Raw genomic sequence first — 23,949 nt, forward strand, 5'->3', positions numbered from 1 at the left:
ATTCCATGCTCTCTGAGGCATTCAGCTTCTCTGCCAATGCCATCACTGTTTACCACTGCTTTAGGCAACCTCCTCCTAGGGCCCCCCCCCCCCCGCTGCTCCTCCCTAATAATGTGGTCAGATATCTCCTTATCAACAGTAGAGCCCTGCCATCCCCCAAAGGAAATTCCACAACCAATCTACTTTTTGTGCCGTAGAGGTGGAAAGTGTTTCCCTTCTTTTCTTCTAGGTTCACTGATTGGTCTAATAATCAAAATGACATAAGAAATATTAACAGGGGAAAAACAAGTTGAATATGTACCTACTGAAGCCCCACAAAGATGTGAAACTCCCAGGTAGTCGGGTAATTGAGGAAAAGGGGGTAAGGATGCGGGGCTTCAAAAAGGAGGAAGATAATTTATAGGAAGAGGAGAAGAGTAGATGTTTGGTCAACAAATGTTTGCCTCACAATGCAGATAAGTCTTTCTGGTATAAAAAGTTATCTCTGGTAGTAACTCTTTCTGGGCCAGGCCCCCTGTCTATATTCTTGGAGGCAGTTAAGGGAGAGGAAAGCTTTCCCCAAGTTTGTCTCAACTGACTTCAGCTGAAATCAATCCACATGCCAAAGCGGCACATTTTAAGGCAGTGCATTCCGAGCCCCCTCCTTCATTGCTTCAGTACAACTTCCCTGTTCGTGTCCCTTCTGCTTATAAAATCTCTTGCCTTGCATAACTCTTTGGAGCTCCTTTCCCATCTGCTAGATTGGATGCTGTCTGATTCATGAATTGTTGAATAAAGCCAATCAGATCTTTAAAACTTAGTTGAATTTTGTTCTTTAACAGCATTTTACAGATGCTATTATGAAGTCAAGTCAAACAGAATAGGTAACCCCAAAATATGCCTCTTTGGCATTTTGATTATTCTGAGAAACTACAGACACAGGAGCTCTGAAAACAGGATAGAAGTTACCCTTTTGTAATGAAAATCTACACTTATAAAGGAAATTTACATTACAAAACAAGCCCTCACCTGGAAAAGAGCTATTTCCAGAGAAAACTCTTTACCTGAGAGACTTTCCTGCAAGGCAAGGCAACCGAAGTTTAACAAACACTTCCTCCTCCCCTCTCAGGATCCCTCCGTTCCCCCAATCTTTCCAGGCCCTGGACTCCTACCCCTTTCACTAGCTCAGAGTGGTACATAAGCCTCAATCTCCTGGATGTCTTTGAGTCTCATATCTTTGTGAGGGTACCACACTTAGTCATCTAATTAAATTGTTCTTTTTCCTCCTGTTAAGCTATCTTTTATGACAGCCAAGAACCTAGAAGGAAAGTGGAAAATTTATTTTTTCTCCTGTACAAGAGACTTGTTTCATTCCTTTTATTTTGCATCTGTCTTAAGGCCTAACTTCATCAGTCCCTCATACAGTATTTACAATTATGTTTTGTCAATAGTTTATGTCTGGTCATTAGTTTTATAGCGTTGACTTTCATAATTGATTTGATTACACTTTTACATTCCAAGCTTTCTATTTGCATATTTTTTCCAAGTTTACCATTAGTAGAACAAAAGAAAATTAGATGTAATGTGTTATTAAATTTTAAACTTAACTTCCAAAAATTGTAGTTTCTCAGTAACTGCACAAGATAAATATAATTCCACTTGTACAAAAGTCCTCACCTACTGTCACCAAATTGAAATGAGGAAACTAATAAAATTTATTCTCATTTTGAATTTAATACCTTTATTTCCTTGATGAAACATATGTGCACATTTTGAATTAATGACCCAGTTTTATTACCCACACTGCCACATTCTGGATGTTGAGGAATTTTATCAGAGCCAACATATCCTGATAGGTGTATATTTACTGATAAAACAGCAATAAATTGAAATTGCTTGGCTTTAATGCCAAAATCATTCTTCCATACCTGCATCCTCTTACCACAGAATGTCACAACAGAAACATCCCGTGTTAATGTCAGCACCACAAGAGCTGTGCCAACAACGATGCTCCAAGTGCGGCCTGACTATCTCAGGTATCACAGAGCTTAGTGATATTATTATAAAACTATTGAATTTCTGTGCGGGCCTGCGAACCAGACAATCGCGGTTCGATTCCCAGTCAGGGCACATGCCAGGGTTGCAGGCAGGTTCCCTGCAGGCCAGTTCCCAGCAGGGGGTGCACAAACGCAACCATACATTGATGTTTCTCTCCCTCTCTCCTTCCCTTCCCCTCTAAAGATAAATAAATAAAATCTTTAAAAAAAAAAAAAAACTATTGAATTTCTATATTGCACAAATAATAAAATCTAGTTAAGTATGAAAATGTCCCCCTTTTGTTCACAGTTAATATTCCAATAAATTTTAAAAGCACAACTCACTTTCTAAAATAAGAATGGCATTAGAATTTTTGTTTTATTGAATTAAAGCATTTACTTTATTGAATCGGTTAAGGACCAAGCACATGAAGTGGTAAAATTAAAACAAAACTCATGTGTCTTTGATTTGAAACTTATAAAAATTTACATAAAGGTTCCACTTATCTTATAAATATAAAGACAGAGTTGATAAATGCTGAATTTTCTAGTATGTTTATGTCAACAGACATTTATGCCCAATAGAAGAACAGATTTTTTTCAAATAGTCTATTTCAATGATAGTGATACCAAAAGAATCAGTTTTCAGTTGTCACTAATGGTTACTGTATTGGAATAATTTAAGAAAACATTTTAGCACATGAAAGTCACTGATCATCATTTATTATACTTCATCATCATCACTCTCATCTATGTATCATATATTACATATTTTATTATTTGCCTTCTTTAATCAACCAAGTTTGAGAATTATAAACCTCAATTTTACAGATATTGAAATTGAGGCTTAAATGGGTCTGGTTTGCAGGCCCGTGCTCAATCCACTGAGCTACACCAGCCAGGGCTTGAAATTGAGGCTTAAATGGGTTAAGTAACTTGTGCGAACTCATGGGAATATAAAAGAGCTACAATTTAAGCCTTTATCTACCTGATTCAAAAGCCGTGCTTTTTTACCCCACTTCAGTTTGCTTCAGAATCACTTATTTGCTTTGAAATATTTTCATTCTTAAATGCAATTCCATTAAATAAGGCATAATAATGGGCATGCATAAGTAAGAAAGTACAGTTTTAAAGATTAAAGAAGTAACATCACACATGGAATTGAATTTACTTGTAAAGGGAAGTAAGTTGAGTTTCCTAAGTGCATTTATTTTGGTAAATGGACAATTTCCAAAAAAATCAATGGAATTAGAAATAACAGTTGTAGTAGCTTTATATCATCCCACTTTATAGTTTCAGTGTAGGGTACACAGTGTTTATATTTTGTTTCTGTTTTAGTTTTCTATTATGGAAATTATAAATCAAAAATTTTTTTCAACAAAAAACAATCACATCGTAAGAATAATTATTACTTTTAAATGAATGAAATTATATCAGAGGACACTAGACACTGTGTTATCCTGCTCAGGGCACCATAATAGAGTACCTCAGACTGGGTAAGTTAAATGAGAGAAATTTATTTTCTCATGTTTCTGGAGGCAAAAAGTCCAAGATCAAGATGCCTGAAAATTCAGTTGCTGGTGAAGCCTTTCCTCCCCTCTGCAGATAGCCGCCTTCTTGCTGTGTCCTTGCAGGACCTTTTCTCTGAGCTCCCACAGAGAGAGAGGGGGAAGAAAGATCTCTGGTGTCTCTTCCTCATCTTAGAAAGGCATCAGTCTTATGGGCTTAGGGATCAACCTTTATGATATCATTAATGTAATTACATCCTTAATGGTCCTATCTCCAAAAGCAGTCACTCCCAGGGCTAGGACTTCAATTTGTGAACTTTGGGTGAACATATCTCAGTCTATAACAGGCACGAATCACAAGAAACATTATGCATATAACTTCACATATAGCGATATAAAATTTCTTATAAACTATAACCAATTACATATTTTTATAATACAACACATATGACTTTGTTATGAATTATGTTCCCCTAAAGTCATATGTTGAAACCCTATCCCTCAGTACTTCAGAATGTGACTTGGAGGTAAGGTCTTTAGGGCTGTCATTAAGGTGAAACAAGGCTGTTAAGACTGTCCCTAATCCAATCTGACTAGTGCTTATAAGAAGATGAAATTTAGACACATGGAGAGACACCAGGTGTATGTACGAATAGAGAAAATGTCATGTGAGGACACGAGAGAAGGCAGCCGTCTACAAGCCCAGCAGAGATGCCCCAGAAGAAACCCAATCTACCTGCACCTTGATCTTGGATGTCCAGCCTCCAGAACTGTGAAAAAAATTTTTTGTATTGTTTAGGCCACCCAGTCTGTGGTATTTTGTTATGATAGTCCTAGCAAAGTAATATAGGTATGATAGAATAAATATCTTATTAATTAAAATCATTCTTAAGAGTTCATAGTTTAATATTATAACTAAATGGCAATGTATAACATTCATAGTACCCACCCTAATTTTCTCTAACTTGACTCTCTCACTGGTTACATCCTCCAGGAATATAAATGCTTTACCCCTTAATTTTATGTACCACAAAATATTCTTTGTTCCTATCAGAGTGTTCTGAAATTCAATTTTAAAATTTTATTCCTTTTAGCACAGGAGCTCAAAAAGCAAAAAGCTCTGTGAAAAAAAATGTTAATAAATATTAATGACCACTGGACCCATTCTGTGCTATCAGTGACCCTGGGTGTCCAGAGATGCCAGATAAAGGAGATGTGGTTCCTGCCCTCGCAAGCTCATGAACGAGTGAGGTGCACACTCATGTGTGAGTCTGTGGTATGCCATTTTCCTTAAATGATAGAATCTTTCTCATTCTCCTACCCAGATTGGGAATGGAGTAAGAGAGAGAAAGTGCAGAGTTGAACCTTCATATATCTTAGGCTCTTCTGACCAGAACAGTCTCTTTATGGTAATTCTGTTCTTCAGGATAAACAATTCCAATCTCAGCCCTCCTCTACCCACCATCAGAGGGGATCTGGGAAGAGGCAGGTTTATCAAGTAAGTAAAGCTTTAACTTCAGGCTTCCTCAGTTGCATGAGCCACTTCTAAATCCACATATCTAATTTTTTTGTATTTTAATTTGATATTATTTTTATAAAGGTAGAATCTCCACATTGCATATGGCATCATCTCAGGACATGGATCGCCCCTGCACTTGGGCTTCCATGAGGTAGTTTAGAGGGACTTTTGTATCTGTAGATGAGGGCACATGACTAGTTTTCTGGTTGCTCGGTCTCTTTGGCAATGTCCCCTCTGTGCCTGAAGCCTAGTTGCCATATGGGCATCTGCTGCTGAGGCCTGAGTTGGCAATCCTGTATCTCACCTCTTAGCTCTATCAAGGACCAAGAGGACCCTCATTATTGACTTAGCCACTCTCCAGTTCTCATATATTTATCATTCACACTGTGGCTTTAGAGCCAGCCACCCTCCTGCCTCTTTATTTGCCAACCCAGCATCCCCTATAAAAGGCTGCTGGGGTCTTCACTCAATCACCTTCAATGACTCAGAAATTTCTAGATCTTTTCCATGCAACAGAAAACTCAAGCCAGTTTTGGCTATTATCATGAGAATGCAAATCTAAGAAATGAAGAAAAGCCATTGTATTTTGTTCAGTACCATTCATAATTTTTAAGACCAGAGTATTGCTAGGGACAGAAAAATTCTAATGGGGAAAATTTTTTTAAGAACCTTTTAAAAAAGATTTTATTTATTTATCTTTAGAAGTGAAGGAGAGAGGGAGAGAAATATCAATGTATTATTGCCTCTCCTATGTTCCCTACTGGGGAACTGGCCTGCAACCCAGGCACGTGCCCTGACTGGGAATCGAATTACAATCCTCTGGTTTGCAGGCCTGCACTCAATCCACTGAGCTACACCAGCCAGGGGATATTTTGGAGAAATTGATGGGGAAATTTTAAAAACTGAATGCCAAATCTTTCATTTGTATTCCTGCTAGAAATGTCTTCTTGTTACCCTCCATCCTCATTCCTGTTAAGATAGATGAATATCTCTGGCCAACTATGCAGTAGATTCCATATACAAGTAATAAGCCAAATATTAAAATGTAGTAATATATTTCAACATATAGTAATCCTAATGCATAAATAATAACCAGTAACAAGTACTATTTTAGTGATACAGGAGCATGGAAAATGGAGTAACAACACTGCCTATGAATGCGGGGCGTTCCGGTGGACAAGGATACCTCAAACGTAGGCAGAAGAAGTGCTAGGTACTCACCAACACTCCCCTCACAGATTTAATGAGCTCCGCTTTTCCATTTCTTGGTGACTTGACATTTAATCTTTGCAGACATTATGATGACAAGTATTTTTCCTATATTTTCTATCAACCACTTACAGAAAATATCACCTGCCCATTACTTTCATATTAAAAGACTTTATGCAGACTAAAAGTTCACAGTGCCCATAACTTCAAATTGTACTACCAGTAATCTGAAGAATAAATGATTGGTTTCACTCATTTTTTGTTCAGTGGATTTTTATACTTGACTTATGTGAGGATTCTCAGAATGAGGCCATGGACCAGAAGTATCGGTATCACTTGACATTTGTTATAAATGCAAATTAACATTATAAACTCTGTGGGTAAGGGCCAGGAATGTATTTACCACGTCATCCCAATGATTGGGACATATGATAAAGTTTGAGAATGATTGCCTTAGATTATAAATTTGGACTCTTATAAAATCATTATTTGCTATTATTTTTCTGAGTTATATATTACAAGGTTATATATATTTTGAAAATTTACTAAATATTTTATTAAAAAAACAAATACTATCAAAATCTACCTAGCTATCCACCTACCCGTCCATATACAGTTATTTTTCTACCAAGTCATAATTACACTTTTAAATTAGCACATCCATGGACTTACCTGAGAAAGTTAAGAACTGAGGAATGTTGCTTATAAAGCTGAATCACTCTTTCAGTGGGATCTTCAGGTAAAGACTGACTAGGATGAATTCCATCCGGCATTTTTCCACTCAAGTGGTGTATCACATCGTAAATAGTTTTATTATATTTTAAAGAGTCACTCGGTTTGGGAATGTCTTCATGTGATAGGATTCCTGTGTGGGTTTGTATTTTACACACATCCCTATGGGAAAATTATTTTTAAAATTTCTTTAAATCTTAAAATGTTATATATTATGGAAAATGTTCAATGGTGAAATAAAAATCTATTCCAACTTACCAATCAAAAAGGAAATGACAAAATTCATTTATCCAGCTACTATGTTAGTAAAAATTAGATTTTAAAGGCTTTCCAGCATCTTGTTTCAAACACATATAATTAGGTTACGATTGCCAAGTGTCTGAAAGATTACATTATCCTTAGAACATGTAAGTACTCTAGATAAACAGTATAGGAGTTAAATCCTGAACCCATCACCTACTGGCTGTGTAATTCACTGAACTCAATTTTTTATAGTATAAAGATAAATAATACCTATAATAGTTTCCAAGGTATATTCCAAACATTCATCACACATGTTTATATGCAAAGGTACACATATTTTCTCATGTATTTCATATTTAGAAGGGCATATTTTGCACATTGGCCTCATGAGTAAGATTCTCATTTTAAAGATAAAGTCCAGATATCTCTTTTTCCCATGTATTTCTCTGTTCTTTAAATAGGACAGTGCAACCTCTATTTCCTGACACTTTCTGTACCAAATTGTTACATAAGCTAATTTTTAAGTGAAGTAAAAAATTACAACGAATTTTGCTGTCTATAATTTATCATATATTTAATACTACACTATTTGTTTGATAGCAATCAGCCACAAATCTGTTACTAGCTTAGACTGACAAAAAGTGTCCAGGGGGCTATTTGGAATGGCAGTTTGCCAATTTGGTAGTTAGCAGGTCTGTATCACATACTACAGGAGAAAGAACATTGATTTAGCTAAGGGTTTGACTGCCGTTACTCAGATCCTGGTTCTGCCAATTACCATATGACCCAGCAACCCCTCTTCCAGGTATCTATGTCAAAGTTTGAAAACACTTATTGACATAGCTATATGCATCCATATGTTCATTGAAGCATGATTCACAATGGCCAAGACATGGAGACAACCAAAGTGCCCTTCGACAGATGACTGGATAAAGAAGATGTGCATATATATTATGGAATACTACTCAGCCATAAGAAAAGATGAAATGCTGTCATTTCTAACAACATGGATGGCTCTTGAGAACATCATGCTAAGCAAAATAAATCAGACAGAAAAAGTCAAGAACCATATGATTTCACTCATATGTGGGATATAAAACTGAAAGCAACAAATGCACAAATAAGAAAAACAAACAAAACCTTACAGACACAGACATGAGTATGGTGGTTACTAGAGGGAAGGGGGGTGAGGGCTGGGGTAGAGAAGGGTTGAGGGGGTCAAATATACGGTGATAGAAGATTTGACTTTGGGTGGTAGGCACACAATACAATATACAGAGAATGTATTAATAGAATTGTATAGTGGAAACCTTTTTATTAACCAATGTTATGCCAATAAATTTAATACATAAATTAATTCAAATAAAAAGTAATTAACATTGCTAACAAAAAGAATACAAACTATTGTTCGTAATCATACTTATCACAAAATGAAAGTAGTCATGTGAATTTGACATCAATTTGTCATAAGAGTGATATTTAAGTAAAATATACCTCCTCGCGTTTAAGAAAAATGAAAGAAATCATTAAAATTTACTCAAAATAGGTAAGCTTTTCAGTAGAACAAACACCAAAATGAAAAACTGAAAAGTTGTAATAGAATAACTTCTCTCAAAAATCCCCTGGAGTGCCCTGACCTATGAGTCTCAGTTGGTTGGGTGTCAGCCTGCAAAGCAAAAGACTGCACGTTCGAGTCTTGGTCGAGGCACATGACTGGGTTGTGGGTCCCAAGTTGAGCCACTTATAAGAGGCAGGTGATCAGCATTTCTCCCTCACATCAGTGTTTCTCTCCTGTCTTTCTCCTCCCTTCCCCTCTCTCTAAAAAATAAACACAGTCTTTTAAAAAGAGTTCCCTGGGGTCAGATGATTTTATTATGATCAAGCTGGTAAATTTTCAGGGTACCTGCTGCAGTCATTTTCTCTCACCACAGACAAAGATGAAATGCTAGTGAATTTTTTCCCATGAAGCTAATATTATAATATTAATTTTAAAAACTGAAAAAGTTAAGTTATAGAAAAACTACACACTTAATGTAGCCTAGCTCACTACTAAATATAGATGCCAAAATTCTAATATAGCCCTTTATGCTAGGGATTAGTACTCGCCCTCATGGTGCAGCAAGTCACACCAGGGCTGAGAAAGGAGGTTCAAGAGTTCTGACAACCACTATGCCAGCAACATATAACAAGGGAGGTGCCCGATTGCCTGTTTAAATGAACAAGAGAATTCAGTGACTTGATGAAACCAATACAGGTTACCTATTTTAGACATGTGGAATAATAAAAACAACACATAAAAGACTGAAGTAAATGTATTGTCAAAGAGGAGATAGTGTCCAAGAAACTGACACTTCCTGTTCAATGATGCCTCTGTCCTTTGTCAGAGGCAATGTACCACAAAAAGGTACATTGACGTTTCTCTCCCTTTCTTTCTCCCTCCTTTCCCCACTCTCTAAAAAATAAATGAAATCTTTAAAAAAAGAATTTATATTTGCACCTTTTTCCTTTTTTTAATAGTCTCATGATTTGTCAGTTCAAAATAGATTATTTTATATTGTATTTCACTTAAAACCCAATGAATAGATGATATTGTATTGTATGATATATAACAAGGGATTTAGAGAAACATGCAACTGTTACCTTCTTATACTCTCTGGTATAGAAAAAGTATGTGGTCCCCCAGGCCAGCCAAAGAGGCTGAACCAGGTCTGAGCTGCATTGACAACCTGCTGAAAGAACTTGTACGTCTCTGTTCCTGGTTCAGGGAAACATTGCTGAGTTTCCTCCTCGCTTTCCATCAAAGTTTCACCTTCATTTGATTCACTTTCTTCCAATTTCAGTGCTTCAGATGATGGTTCCATTTCTAAAATTCACATTTTGGGGGGTAAAAACAGTTACTGGACCACAGAGTAAAATATTCAGTCGGTTACTGTAGTTTGTAGGTAGACAAATAGAGCTCATTCTACAAATTATTCTATGCTCTCAAAAAAAGTCTGATCCAATTTACTCCTACCGTAAAATAAAAAGAAAATATTTTCAAATATCCAACAGAAATGCTTTAAACATAGATGAATTGCAATAAAAAACCATTAAATTTTCTTCTTGCCATAATAGTATGTGAAATACTTCCCAAAATAGAACTTTTAATTTTTCCATTAAGTATGTAAAATATTTTCACAAATTTTTAGATTTACTTGTTAGAATTAAACCTTAGCTGAAAATTTTATGGAAACAAAACATTGGCTTTAGATTCAAAGTAACTTTCTATCCAAGTGAAGGATTTCAATAAAACAAAACATTTTGAGTTAATTCTTGAGAAATTTTCAAGAATATAAAATGATTTGATTATAGTTTTAAAAACCTGCCTGTTTAAGGGCACAAGTACAACTCATTAAAAAACCTTACGATATTTCATTTGGTTTGGTCCATTCACTAAAATGAAAAATTTTCAATACTACCCATATCCAGAGGAAAAAATTTGAATAATTAATTGCAAATAACTATTCAAATGTTATCAGATTCACATATTTTTTCTGTGCTCATCTCTTTCTAAGATAGGCAATATTAAATCACAGCTGGGTAATTAGAAGACAGTCCCCTAGGTCGACAGTTCTCAAACTGTGGCCAGAGGGTATCAGGGATGTCATGGCAAATTCACAGGGGTTCTGCAGGATATTTAGCATTTGGGTTAAATATCATTGTAACACCTACTGCCCATCACATATACTACAACTCCTAGGTTTTTGGACCAAACCACTTAATAAATGGAACTGCTTAGTAGATCTTCTGGTCTAAGGGAAAATTACGGGGATACTAAGTATACTGTGAACCAGAACCATTAGAGAATTTCTGCTTTAGATCATTGGAGACAGCTCCCAAAGCAGATAACTCACTTAAAACTAATTATAAATTCATGGTTTTCTTCTTATATTTCTTACTACCTGAAAAAAACAAAGCTTTTAATGAAATAATATTAAACAGATCATGGTATAGACTGGATGGAGTGGTATGCTATATATTTGCCACATACCAACAAATAATCTCTTCTCAGGCTCAGCATTACTACATTGAGAAGGACCAGAAGAGGGTAATACATGTTTTTAGGAGGAAGTGAAGTATTGTCTCTAGTCTTTACAGGACTGGGGATCCCTATCTGCAAATGACACTTCCCATCACAGCAGGTCAAACAAGCATTTATAAACTCACTATTCAATTTAATTTCAAATTACTGAATTTGAAAATTTCATATATAATTTCATATATAAAATACATATGTATTATGCATTTATATACTTATATATGATATATTTATGAGTATTTAAATACTTATAAGTATTACATATTTATGAGTATTATATATACTTATATATGTAAGTGTTATATATTTATATACATATATATATACATACTGTGTGCATTATATATATATATAAAAGAAAAAAGCCTAAATGTCCATTACAAATTAGATGTCAAATAGGAAATAAATAACATAAAAGGTGATATAGTTGACTCAAATGAACTTTGTTTGATAAGGCAATTATTATGGTATATCGAAGCTTCTGGAAAATAAACAATGTTGGACTATAGCATAAACTAGGATATGTAAAACATTTTAAATGTTTTTAACATAAAAAATTTTGAAATGAATTATATAAGGTGCTCAAAAACAAATATAAAAACTTGTGTCACTAACAAAAAAATAATGTCTTCCTACTTATTTTTCTGAAATGAAATCACTACTTGGTTATGAGCTGACACCATTTTACACAGCTTGTGGTGTCTATTCTAGTTAGAGTTGTTGTATATACACTAGAGTTTGCCACTATGGTCATCAGAACCCAACTACAGGCAGTGCTGACCAAGGAAAAGCAGCAGATGTGACCTAGGGCAGATTACCTACACATGTATGCATGTGTACTTATATATATCTACATACATCAGTCAGTCCATCCATCCCTGTAAGTATGCATGTATGTGTGTATATAGATATCTATACATATTTTCATAATGTAATCCTATCAGAAAAGCATGGCCTATATAGTTACAAAGATCTAATTTGAAAACTTGGCACTATGACTCCTGAGCTGTCAAACCATGGTATATTACACAAGTTCTCTGCAACCTATGTTTTTATCCATAAAATGAAAGCAAAAGTTCTAAGCTCATGAATCTGTTGTGGGAATTACTTTATGACCAAAAACACATAAACATAAACATATGCTAGTATATACTAAGTGTCTTCCACTCTTTCAGTACAAAGCCATTCAGAGTTTGCCAGAGAACCTTTATCCAGTAGGAGTGCACAGCTCCAGAACACTACGCCACTATAAACTGCAGAGAAGTGAGCCCTAGGGAATTCGAGGGTAAAATGAATCCTTGTGTATGCACTGGGCAGTATCATTTCAACTTACTTACTTCTAAACAGTTATAGTTGGGTACAAACCCACATCTGTACCTTTCCTATTAAGTTGGTGATTCATAGAATGGTTTTTATTTAGCACATTAGCTATATTAGCAAGTAAATCATACTGCTTTACTCTGGGATATGCTTAACACATTATAAGATTTCACCTTTATTGAACATAATCTACTCTAGTCTACAGCACAGTAGCTACTAAGTGGGTCAGCTCCGAGGTCTCACAAGTGTGGTTGGTATTCCCTGGGGCAAGTTGCTCAACCTCTCTTCGAGTCACTTTCTTAAACTGTAAAGTGAGATTATTAAGAGTATCAAACTCAGACTTGTTGAAAAGACTAAATGAAATAAATATTAGGCACTTAGCAGAGCATCATAGGCCTGGAAACAACTGAATATATATTATAAATTGTTATGCAGATGTATAATTGGAACATTTAAGAATCATGATGTCTTCCTATAGTAATAATTACCCAAATAAATGCAATACTTTTAACTCATATACTTTGTAATCAATCATTCCACAAACACAAAGATTTGATTTCTTTTCAAGAGGTACTAATATTTTGTACAGTAATAACTCATTATTTTCTGGAAGGATATTATGAAAATATAAGAGTAATAAAGCAATAAAATAATAACAGTTATAACAGCAATAATAATGAAATCTAATCATAACAATAATAATAAAGAACAATAATACTACTTCTCAGGTCTTTACAGTTTGTGAGTCCTCAGAAAACCCTTTTGAAATAGACTAGCACATACCATTTAGTACCCTACTATTCCCTTACCATGAACATTTTGTTCAATAACAGATAATTGAGGATCTGGGAATTAAAGATAAAATCTTACAGCAAAGTCTGGGGTTAACACGCAAAGTAGAATTTCCACCCAGGTTCTGTGACTCTTCAACAATTGTTCCTTCTAGGCTGTATTATCTGAAATCTCTACCCTGCCTTGCCCAATATATTAGAAAAATATAAAATAAAATATATTAGCCAGAGAGAGAGAGAATAGTCAACAGAATCAACGGCTGCTGAGTAGTGAAGGTATGCAAGAATAGCAGTATAATGGAACAACACTTTCTTCCTCACCCCTGACATTTCCTTCCCGTTAAAGCCTACTCTGAAAGCCTACTTTCCTTTGCTACATGTCTCCCAATCCTTGAGAAACTGAGTAGTTCATCTGATTGGTAAGTTTGGAAAGACTAAATAAATCGAGTATGCATAGCCTGAATTCACCCTCTTTCATCTTTGAGAATGAGCCAGTCCACATGAGAATATTGTCTTCTTTTTCTCAGTTATCATCCTACACACCCTCCTAAAAAAGCTAAGAGGGAGGCGGAAGTTGAAGGGCAAGAGCAAGCCAGGTTAGCTGTTTTAGCAAGGTCCCTGGACAAGCACTGGCCTAAGGGTTGAGGTCAAGAATGGCCTAAGTCAAGAGAAAAGCTTGCCTCTCAGCTTTGTGACAGAAGATGTAATGGGTTCCAAAGTACACTTGGTATTTTGAAGTTCACAGAGTTCCTGCCTGCTGGTCTCTATTTCTTCTATAAAGTCAGAAAAGGTCATCTCCTGTCACAGAGGCAGAGCAGGATGGAATAGGTTTCACAGAAGTAACAAACATTTGAAGAAGCCAAGTGGAGAATGTGAGAACATGTGTTAAAAACACCGAAAAGACCTCTAACTCATCACTGAAAAGTTAAGGCCTTGACAATCAATACACAGAGGAACTTTTTCCCACTCTCCATCTTTTCTTCTCCCCTGAGCTTTACTCCACCCATCATCCTCTTCTGCACCTGGCATTTCACATCTCTCCCTGCTCAGCAGCTTCTCTTTAATTAGTCTTATCTTTTCTCACCATTTCCCCTGCAGCGAGCCCCAGTGAGTCTATTGACCACTCTCTTTCTCAGTTTAATTCAAGTCACATCCCAACAATTGCTCCCTTCGTAAACCACTGATACTCAAAACCCACAGAACCACAGATGGTTCCCACTGGAACAGAGTAAAGGGTGCACTGGTGTGGCCCTGCCTCTACACTGCCTGCCTTGTGTCTCCCAGCGCACCTCATGCTTTTGCTATACTGCCTCTTGCCACAGTCATCCTGTTCAAGACCATTATTTGCAAAGCTCTACACAAATGCTGTCTCTTCCATAAAGTCATCCTGGACTGCCGACATCTGCATTAACCTCTCTGCACCACCCCCATATTCCCAATACTTCAATTCACTCATATACAGAGCTCTTAATTCTACACCGTTTGTATTAATTTATTCACATGCCCTTCACTGGATTGTCAACTTTTGGAATTAAAAGAGACTGCCATATTCTACTCTCAATACTAAACATGGCTCCTGGCAATGGCAGGAGTTCAATAAATATTTGTTCATTTTTAAGGTCACTTTACTTAGATGTCAGCTTTGGATAACACAAATATATACAGTGGAAGTTAGAGACAAAATAGTCATATGCAACTTACCAGAATTGTATAAAACAGGGTTCTTATAAAGATAAACTGCCAGATGTGGGTAAATAGTAAGAATGCAGTTTTCTGCTGTGCCAGTAACTGGAAGTGAAAACCTAAAAAAGGAAATATTGCATTTCAATAAATTAAAATTTCTAGATGCAGTAAATACAATAAAGTATATTTTAGGCATCCTCGGGGCCTTTCAGAGTCAAGACATAAATTACTCATCATTTTTCTTTCCACCTCCTTTGTTTTTCTTAACCACCTACTGTATCTACTTTAATGGTATAAGAATATTTAGTTCTAAAGCTTCTTAACAGAGATGATAAATTTCACTGTCAAGTGTGCTCTAGAACACAGCTTGTAATCATTCAGGTCCATAATCAGATTCAAGAAATCTTAGAGGTGAAGGAGCCTAAGAGTTAATTCACACACCTTCTTCCTCGATAGCATCCCTGACAAATGGGATCTATCCTCAGATGGCACTAGCAAGGAGACACTACCTCGTGACTCAGAGACAACCCATTTTTCTATCTGAACAGCTGGAGCTTGAGACATTCTGTTTCAGAGCAACAGGGAACAAAATCTATAGCCTAATCCTTATTACATTCCTTCAAATATTTAAACACAGTATTTCTTCTCTAAGGTTTCTCTCCTGTGAATTCCCAACATTTAGAATGGTCAAGGATTCCTTCAACTGCAAGGTCTCCAAATATTTCACAAATCATCTATCTTTTTTAGATGAGCTTTTGTTTTGTGTTTGTCCTCGTTTAATTGTTTGTAATAACTGAAAACAATACTGCAAAAGGGAGTGAGCCAGTGGAGAGTACCTTCTACACTCTCTATTGTACTCTATTCTATGAAAGCATTGTGAAAGTGCCTTATTATTTTTACCAGCCACAAAACACTTAGGTTATACTAGGCCTGTCTAACTTATGTCACAGTTCTGTCTTTGTATAACTTACTTTTCATAGAACTACTATATGTAATAGCTCTGCCCCTGTCATATTGCCTTATTGGCTTTAGTTCTGCACTACAATAGTATATCAAGACAATTTTATATATCAAGTCTTGAAATCAGCCACGTACACACACATACACATATACCACACACCATTCCACACCCAAGAGCCATTACTGCTTTAGTCCTATTTGATCATTCTCTAGACTACTGGATTCTAGAAATGAAGCTACTACATGCTAGAGAAGATAAAACCAGCAAAAATCCTAAATTAGAAACAAAGGTCATGTAAGAATGTTTATGCATACAGCATAGAATAATCAACAAAATGCAAATTACATTTCCACAAAAGATAATATTGATATTGAATGGTATGATGACCACATATAATTCATTAAATAAGGTGTGGAAAGTATCATTATTCATCTCTCTGCTCATTAGCTGATGAATAATTAATACTGTAATAACACATCTCTAATTCTTTCACCATCAATAGTGAAGATTAAGAGACTCTCATGCTTGTCATCCCAAATCACTTCAGGGATGAAGTTTCTTTAACAGAAAGTTGAAGCTTTCTGTTAAATCTATGTGATAAATGGCCTGGTAATTAGCACTTCCCAAAAGCTGTATGAAGTACATGTCAAATGCCATGAGAAATATTATGATAGTATTTATATCTTTCTCATCTTAAGTAAGGTTCTCCCTTACATTCTAAAAGTAGCTCTACCGAACATGGTTTGAATTCACAGAGAGTTGAGCTGAGCAACAAAGTAAGGGCAGGGCTGCTGGGCATGGTGTTGGAAGCTTGTCTCTTTAGCCTTAATATGCTTCTCTGTGCAAACCTATCTCCACAAGATGGCTAGAAAATTATAAAATGACATGTTGGAAAAACTGGCAGTGGCTATGAAGAGTTAAAGAAATTAGGCATAAACAAACAGTACTTTGGATTAAAGATCTAGATTTCTATTTACAGTACTGAATAAAGAGAGAAATAGGAGCAGAAGAAAATATCAGGGTCAGCCCTTTGAAAGTGCTTTTCATTGTGAAACCCACCACCACCACCACCACCATTACCATCAAACACAAGTGCTAATTGCTATCTATATGGTATTTAAATAAAGACTTACGAATAATGGAATGATTTTGGATGACTATTTGCTTTAGGAGAACTTATTACATAAAACAAATATCCTTGAACAACCTTTCCAAAGCAGTATATTCACAATGTTTCTCAATTCAATAATTGCTAGCAAACTAATTCACATGTAACTTTATTTACCCACTGGATGCTTCCTGTAGCTAGCATGTTTATATTACCTAGGTCAATCAATGGAATTTAATCTAGGTCTAATCGAGATTTTCCATGATGTGGCCAGACAAGAATCTCTCTATCACAAGTGAGGACATTGAATTTCATTTCGTTAACCAGCAAAGTTACAGAGTTTTGCTTATTTTTCACAGATCAGACTTAAAACATTTCTGATGATACTGTGATTCTCACTCGTTTTTCAGTATTTTTTCCTGAGTGGAGGGAAAGGAGTAAAGTTATAGCTGCTCTTCTGCACATTGCAATAACCCACAACATATGTTATCTGCAGCCCAAGGGACTGTTATTTATGAACATTAATAATTCTGGAAATATGTGCTATTAACCAGTTTTGTGACCTTAAAAAGATATTAGGTTTGATCTAAGTGTGCAAAAACCAATGGAAGTACATTTCAAATATGAATGGATTTCATTGATTTGTATCACAACAAAGGTAAGGGCAGAGAAGTCTTTAGATACAAGAGAGATAGACAGTCAGCAAGTCTAGAAATACATGCACATTTCACAATATTTTAAATATGTCTCAATTCTTTTTACAAGGAACATTTCATTTTTTTGTTTGCCCAACAACATGGAAATGATTCTATAATCTATGTAAACCATTTTTTAAATCTCCAAATCTCTCCTCAGAGGCTCTTTTCAAAATGTTAAATCACTAATGTTGATTAATACACATCAATATATTTGATTTTTAATTTAGTTTTCTTATGGTTAAATACTATAGTTGTTAACACAGTTTCCAATATGGTTTCCAGGAAAGCACTACGGCAGCCAATGGCATGAGCACACATGGAACTTTCAGGAGCTCTGTGAGGACCAACAGTGTGGTGGGTGCTCACAGGCACTCAGGGAGAGACAAAGGACAAGACACTGGACCTTTCCCTAAAATGAAAAGTCTCTAACTAGGGCAAGGGACTGGCTCCAAAACAGATTGGAGGTGAAGAACAGAAAAAGGAGAAAAAAAAATCACATCATCAATGGTTAACTTTTCTTTCTGCAACCTAGTGTTGAAAGCACTATGATTTTAATAATCTGAGAAAACAATGGTAAATATCATCTTGGAATTCCATTTCTGGGCTTTGACAGTTTCCATACCAATTTTAAACACTCCATTTTGCTACATGTGAATGATGAACAAATCAAAGTTATGAGTATTATTCTGTCTATAGTTTATTATAATACACTGGTATCCTATGTTTTGGCTAAATCTTAATAAACATTCTACTTTAAGAATAGAGACTGTGCTACCGTCCTGTGACTTGGTTGAACAGATCTACCAGGCAAATAATGTTCTTCATAGAATAAAGGTACTATTACAAACAGCCTTCCATAGGGCTAGGTCAAGAAATAAGCAACAGAAGCTTATGTCAGAACAAAGCTTGGCCCCTTAAAATCCTACTCCCCTTCACTGCCTATTCTATCTACACATACAATATCAAGAAAGGTAAAAAAAAACGTGTGTTATGTATAACCCAGCCCCCCAAAACATGACACATGTTTTCGGGCAATATTCCAACACTGCATTCAGTTATAATCTATTAGATGATTATTGACATACTCTTAAAATTCCCATTGCCTTCCTTTCAGCAGCCATGATGTGAAAATTCTAGATGGCTCACTGGCAGTTTTGTGCTGAGAATGGAGTCTCCAAAAGATGAACACGTCCTAAATAACCGCTCTGCTTAACCCATAAGGGGAGCTTTGAATACCTCAAAAGTTGCTTCTGGCTATGTGGCAGTATCCCTTAAAGTTTCTTGATTCACATCACATGCTTCTTTTAATTATCCAAATATCTCAGAAAGGCATGTAAAGAGCAGATATTAATTTACACTAGAGTTATTAAACTTGTGTTGCAAACCTGAAAACATTTGCATTCAACATGGTTGGACTCTGGGTACAATTCATGGCCTGCTAGTCTCCGTTATGTGATGCAGGCTCCTACTCTTTCAAAAACAGTAATGTGTCTAACAAGAGTGCCAAAAATACTTTTTTTATTGTTGTTCGAGTACACTTATCTCAATTTTCCCCCCACCACTCTCTCCCACCCCACCCACCTCCACCTCCTATCCTCAGTCCTACCCACTTTGGCTATGTCCATGGGGCCTTTATACATGTTCCTTGATGACCCTTCCCCTTCTTTCCCACGTTATCCCCCGCCCCCCTCTCCTTTGGTCACTGACAGTTTGTTCTTTATTTCCATGTCTCTGGTTCTATGTTGCTTGGTTGGTTGTTTTAATTAGGTTCCACTTATAAGTAAAAATACTTTTAAAAATACTAGACACAGACTTCAACTTACCAGGTATACCCTATACAAGTACCAAATTATGCACTGAGTAAAGCAATAATTAGAATCAGCTTTAATTATTACTCATTTCCTTTTTATTATATTGAATATTTTTCAAAAGTAATGTTTTAATTTAAGTTGATTATACTTTTATTTTTATGACAGCAAAGATAACAAATTTTATTATGCATCAAAAATATTTTTTAATCCATAACCAAGGTGATAAAATGCTACCATATATAGAAAAAGAGAGAAATAATTAAGAGCTGTACATTCTTAATTTTAAACAATAAATCTCTTTGCTTTTCCTTTCCCTTGCTTTAATTCCCACTCCTATGTTTCAAATTTGCCAATAAAGAGTAAATATCTGAAACCTTAGGCATCCCACCCTCAACTCCAATAAAGATAGGACACCAGTGTTTCCCACACTCTCTAGCTCACTCTCTGTCTCTCTACTAGTGACCTCACTGTGTGGCCCCAGGTGGCCCCAGGCTTGCCTTTTACCATCCTGGACTTGTTAGTAATAACCCTTGTTTTTTTAAGTTCCCCCATAGTTTTTTTTTAAATTTAAATTATTTTATTGTTGTTCAATTACAGTTATCTGTCTTTTCCCCACCCCCTCCAAACCTCCCTCCCTCCCTTGCTTTCACCCTCCCCCTTGGTTTTGTCCATGTGCCCTTTATAGCAGTTCCTGAAAACCCTTCTCCCCACTGTCCCCTCCTGGATACAAAGTCAATACTCAGAAATCAAAGGCATTTCTGTATACCAACAATAAAACACCAGAAACAGAAATCAGGAAAAAAATCCCATTTGATATAGCAACGAGACAAATAAAGTACCTACGAATAAACCTAACCAAGGAGGTAAAAGACCTATACTCAGAAAACTACATAACACTGAAGAAAGAAATTAAGGAAGACACAAACAAATGGAAGCATGGACCATACTCATGGATTGGAAGAATTAACATAATCAAAATGGCCATCCCCCCCATAGTTGTTTTTGAAGTGCATCTTGCAATCATAGCAAAAGCCAAAAGGAGCTAGTCCAGCCACAACAAAGGGAAAACGTCTGTAGGGGATCGCCACAGGTAGTAATAGCCCAGGTGAGTGCCCCAGGCATTTCTAGGCAATAACATCATTATATACAGGCTGAGACCCACCCAGAACAAAATAGTACAGGATCCTTAGAACTCTGGCTATGACAGGCATTTACCCTTTAGTTACTAGGTCTTGAGTAGGTTCAAAGTCCAAAAGGAGTGTATTTGAGACAGGTCGGGCACCGGGTGTCAGTACTTAGGACAGTGGCTGGCTACCAACCAGCAAAGAAATATTTCAAGAATGTATCCACTGGAGAGGATATACTGCTATGTGTCAGCTAATTAGCAGCCCTGACTTTAGATCAACCTCACCCACCAAACATCCCTGTACTATTCTTGCTGGACACTTCTAATCGGCCTCTCATTTCAAACATGATGTGCAGTTTAACTAGTATTAAAGCATCAACATCTTCCTATTCATAGCAGATTATATACTACATAACATATCGACACTTAAAAATAATCTTACTCAGTTTTCTTACTAAACTGATTTTGTTATAGCAATAAAATCCCAGGACTTGAAAAGTTAAAAAGAAGCAAAGTATTTCACTCTATAGCTGGTGAGAGTCCAAAAGAAAAAAACACAGTAGTACTTCAATTTCCTCTACTGTAAATTTGGAATTATACTTCACAGTTGTAACCCTCTTAACCAGATGAAGTTTGATCACATATTAGCAAACGGAACCAACCGTACCCTAGAAGAAAGTTGGGTATGCAGTCCAGGGGTTTTCACAGCAACACCATTTTCTAGTAGTAATGCTATTTCCCGCCAAATCTTTAGCAGTGCTCCACTCTTTGATCTAATCCATTTTGATGGCAGTTTCCCTTACTCAGTCTTTCTCAGGTGTAGTGTTTCACTGATTTGACCAGGCACCTGAATCACCTGGTGGCAGTTTTACAATACAGATGCTGCCAATTCCTTAGACCTGGACTGGGAGTGGAAATTCTGCCTTTCAAACAAGCTGAAAGACTGTGCTAAACTAGCAACCTCAGCATCAAATGGGAACCTGTGAGACTTGTAAATTTGCCAGTCCCACAGAAGACTTACTGAACCAGAAACTCAAGGGGTGCAATTTGAAATCTGTGGTAATCAGCTTTCCAAGTGGGTCCTACGCAGGGCGAAGTGTGAGAATCAACCGTTCTAGAGCCAGGGTTTTCAACTCTATGTTCCCATTTGAATCAAACAAGGAGCTTTTTAAATTTGCAATGCCTAGGTCACCCTACAGACAAGTCATATCCTAGTCTATGGGTTGGACTGAAGCACGTGTATTTTTTTAAAACTCCCCAAGTAATTTTGGGATCCAGCCTTGAGAACCACAGCTCTAGAGGAGAAAGCAGTTGATATCTGAAGGGAAGCACCCCATACCTATTTAATAAAGAAGTCATTTGGATTTCTTTCATTTGGCCTAATTTTAATTTTCAATTACTCACGTTAGCTCTCTTATAACATAGCTGACTTTTTTATTTGCTCTAAAGTTATTCAAATTAAATTTGGTTACTAAAAACCTAGGTAAATTATAGTCGGTTTTGAGTATAATTGGGTCCGTGTTAAATATCTGTGAGGATGAAAAAACATATGGAGGATCTCAGAACTTCGGCCATGCCACATTTCTAATAATGAGCTCTCAATTCATGCTTGCAGTTTTAACAATGAGGCACTGCTAACTAACCACTGGGTTGCCTTAAACATGCAGGTGAAATCAATATTATTGTACAAAAGGAAACACCCTATGTTTGGAGTTCAATACAGGAAGTTACTAAACTGTCTTTGGCATTCTTAGCACTTCTATGATAGTTACCACCCAGAGCCATAACTTTCATTTTTGCAAGGTCTAGGTTAAGTATCAGTCAGACAGTGAGTATAAAGCAAGAGCAAGTGGCAAGACTTCATTCTCATAATTACAAGTTTCTTCATGATATGTTTCCTTCTCCTCAACCTAGAGTGGAAACCCTGATGCAAAATAGGGGATTACAACATTCTGGCGTCTCTTAATCTATTTGATCCCTGTGTGAATTCTCAGATACTATGCATTTGTAAACATAAAAAGAAGGGTCAACTCTGAAGCACAATATAAATGACTTGGAGATTACCCAAAGCAATCTCACCAGTATGACTACTGAATTCCTGCCCCTACATTGTTACCTCATATGCCAAAAGTAAAAATAAAGGAAGTCAGAAAGAAAAGGCTGAATTGGCCTTGACCAGTGTGGCTCAGTCGGATCCCCAGTCAGGGCACGTGCCTGGGTTGTGGGCCAGATGCCTGTAGGGGACACGGGGCAGAGGCAACCACACATCGATGTTTCTCTCCCTCTCTTTCTCCCTCCCTTCCCCTCTGTCTGAAAATAAAATAAATAAATGACTTTTAAAATATTTTTTAAGAGTTTAATTGGTGAGGACATAAGATAATTTAACTTAGAGTAGAGGTTGATTCATAAAGCAGCAATTAGAGGAATTATATTGTATTCCTTGACTTCCTCAAAAAACATTCTTAATATCATTTAAACTATTTTATAAACCAAAAAAATCCTTCACAAAACCATAAACTTCTAAATTAAGGTATATTTTGTTTCAAAAACAAGCACATGCTTCTTTAATTTCTTGTAGGAAAAGAAATTACTTCAATTCTTATAATAAATATACATTTTCTACTCTGAAATTTTATTGATATGAAATGTATAATTTTAAGAAAGTTCTTTAGCAGTTGTTTTGATACTGGATTTTGATTTAATACATTGATTTAAAGCCTTCTACAAAAGCATCTAAATGAGTTGTATGACATCTTATAAGTATCCATATATAATACATTTATTAAGTAAAAAATGATCTTCTATAGATTTGACTGGTGATGGTTGCAACACAGGCTTTAGTGAGACTGCAAACATTCACTTATGTTCTAACCATGGAGATAACTTATGAGTTTTTGCCTCATCAATAAATTAACATATCAATAAAATATATAAATAATATTCCAGTTTTAATGGGTAGACTTTAATTATTATCATTACTATAAAGCAAACATGGACTTCACTAATGTATGTTTGTATGTGTGTTGAAAGAAAGACAGACAGACATGCAAAGGAGCAGGAGAAGAGGATAACATACCATCTCTTTCTTATTCTGTGGAAAGTTTGTATATGATATCTGACAGTGTTACTCTCAAAAAAGTGTCCCTA

The 23,949-nt window shown here is 36.0% G+C and overlaps 1 protein-coding gene across 1 annotated transcript in view; it reads right to left on the minus strand.

Annotated features, from left to right (window-relative positions):
- Positions 1–23,949, minus strand: part of CFAP47 (cilia and flagella associated protein 47) — a 338,472-nt gene that overhangs the window by 214,893 nt on the left and 99,630 nt on the right. The window contains 6 exon segments of the mRNA XM_053655801.1: positions 6,924–7,145; positions 9,867–10,089; positions 11,257–11,319; positions 11,322–11,365; positions 14,419–14,431; positions 15,117–15,217. Of these exon segments, the coding sequence (XP_053511776.1) occupies positions 6,924–7,145; positions 9,867–10,089; positions 11,257–11,319; positions 11,322–11,365; positions 14,419–14,431; positions 15,117–15,217 (666 nt within the window).

Source organism: Artibeus jamaicensis, unplaced genomic scaffold, assembly GCF_021234435.1.
Source record: "Artibeus jamaicensis isolate MK-2021 breed Jamaican fruit bat unplaced genomic scaffold, CSHL_Jam_final scaffold_1283, whole genome shotgun sequence".
NCBI classification, from domain to species: Eukaryota; Metazoa; Chordata; class Mammalia; order Chiroptera; family Phyllostomidae; genus Artibeus; species Artibeus jamaicensis.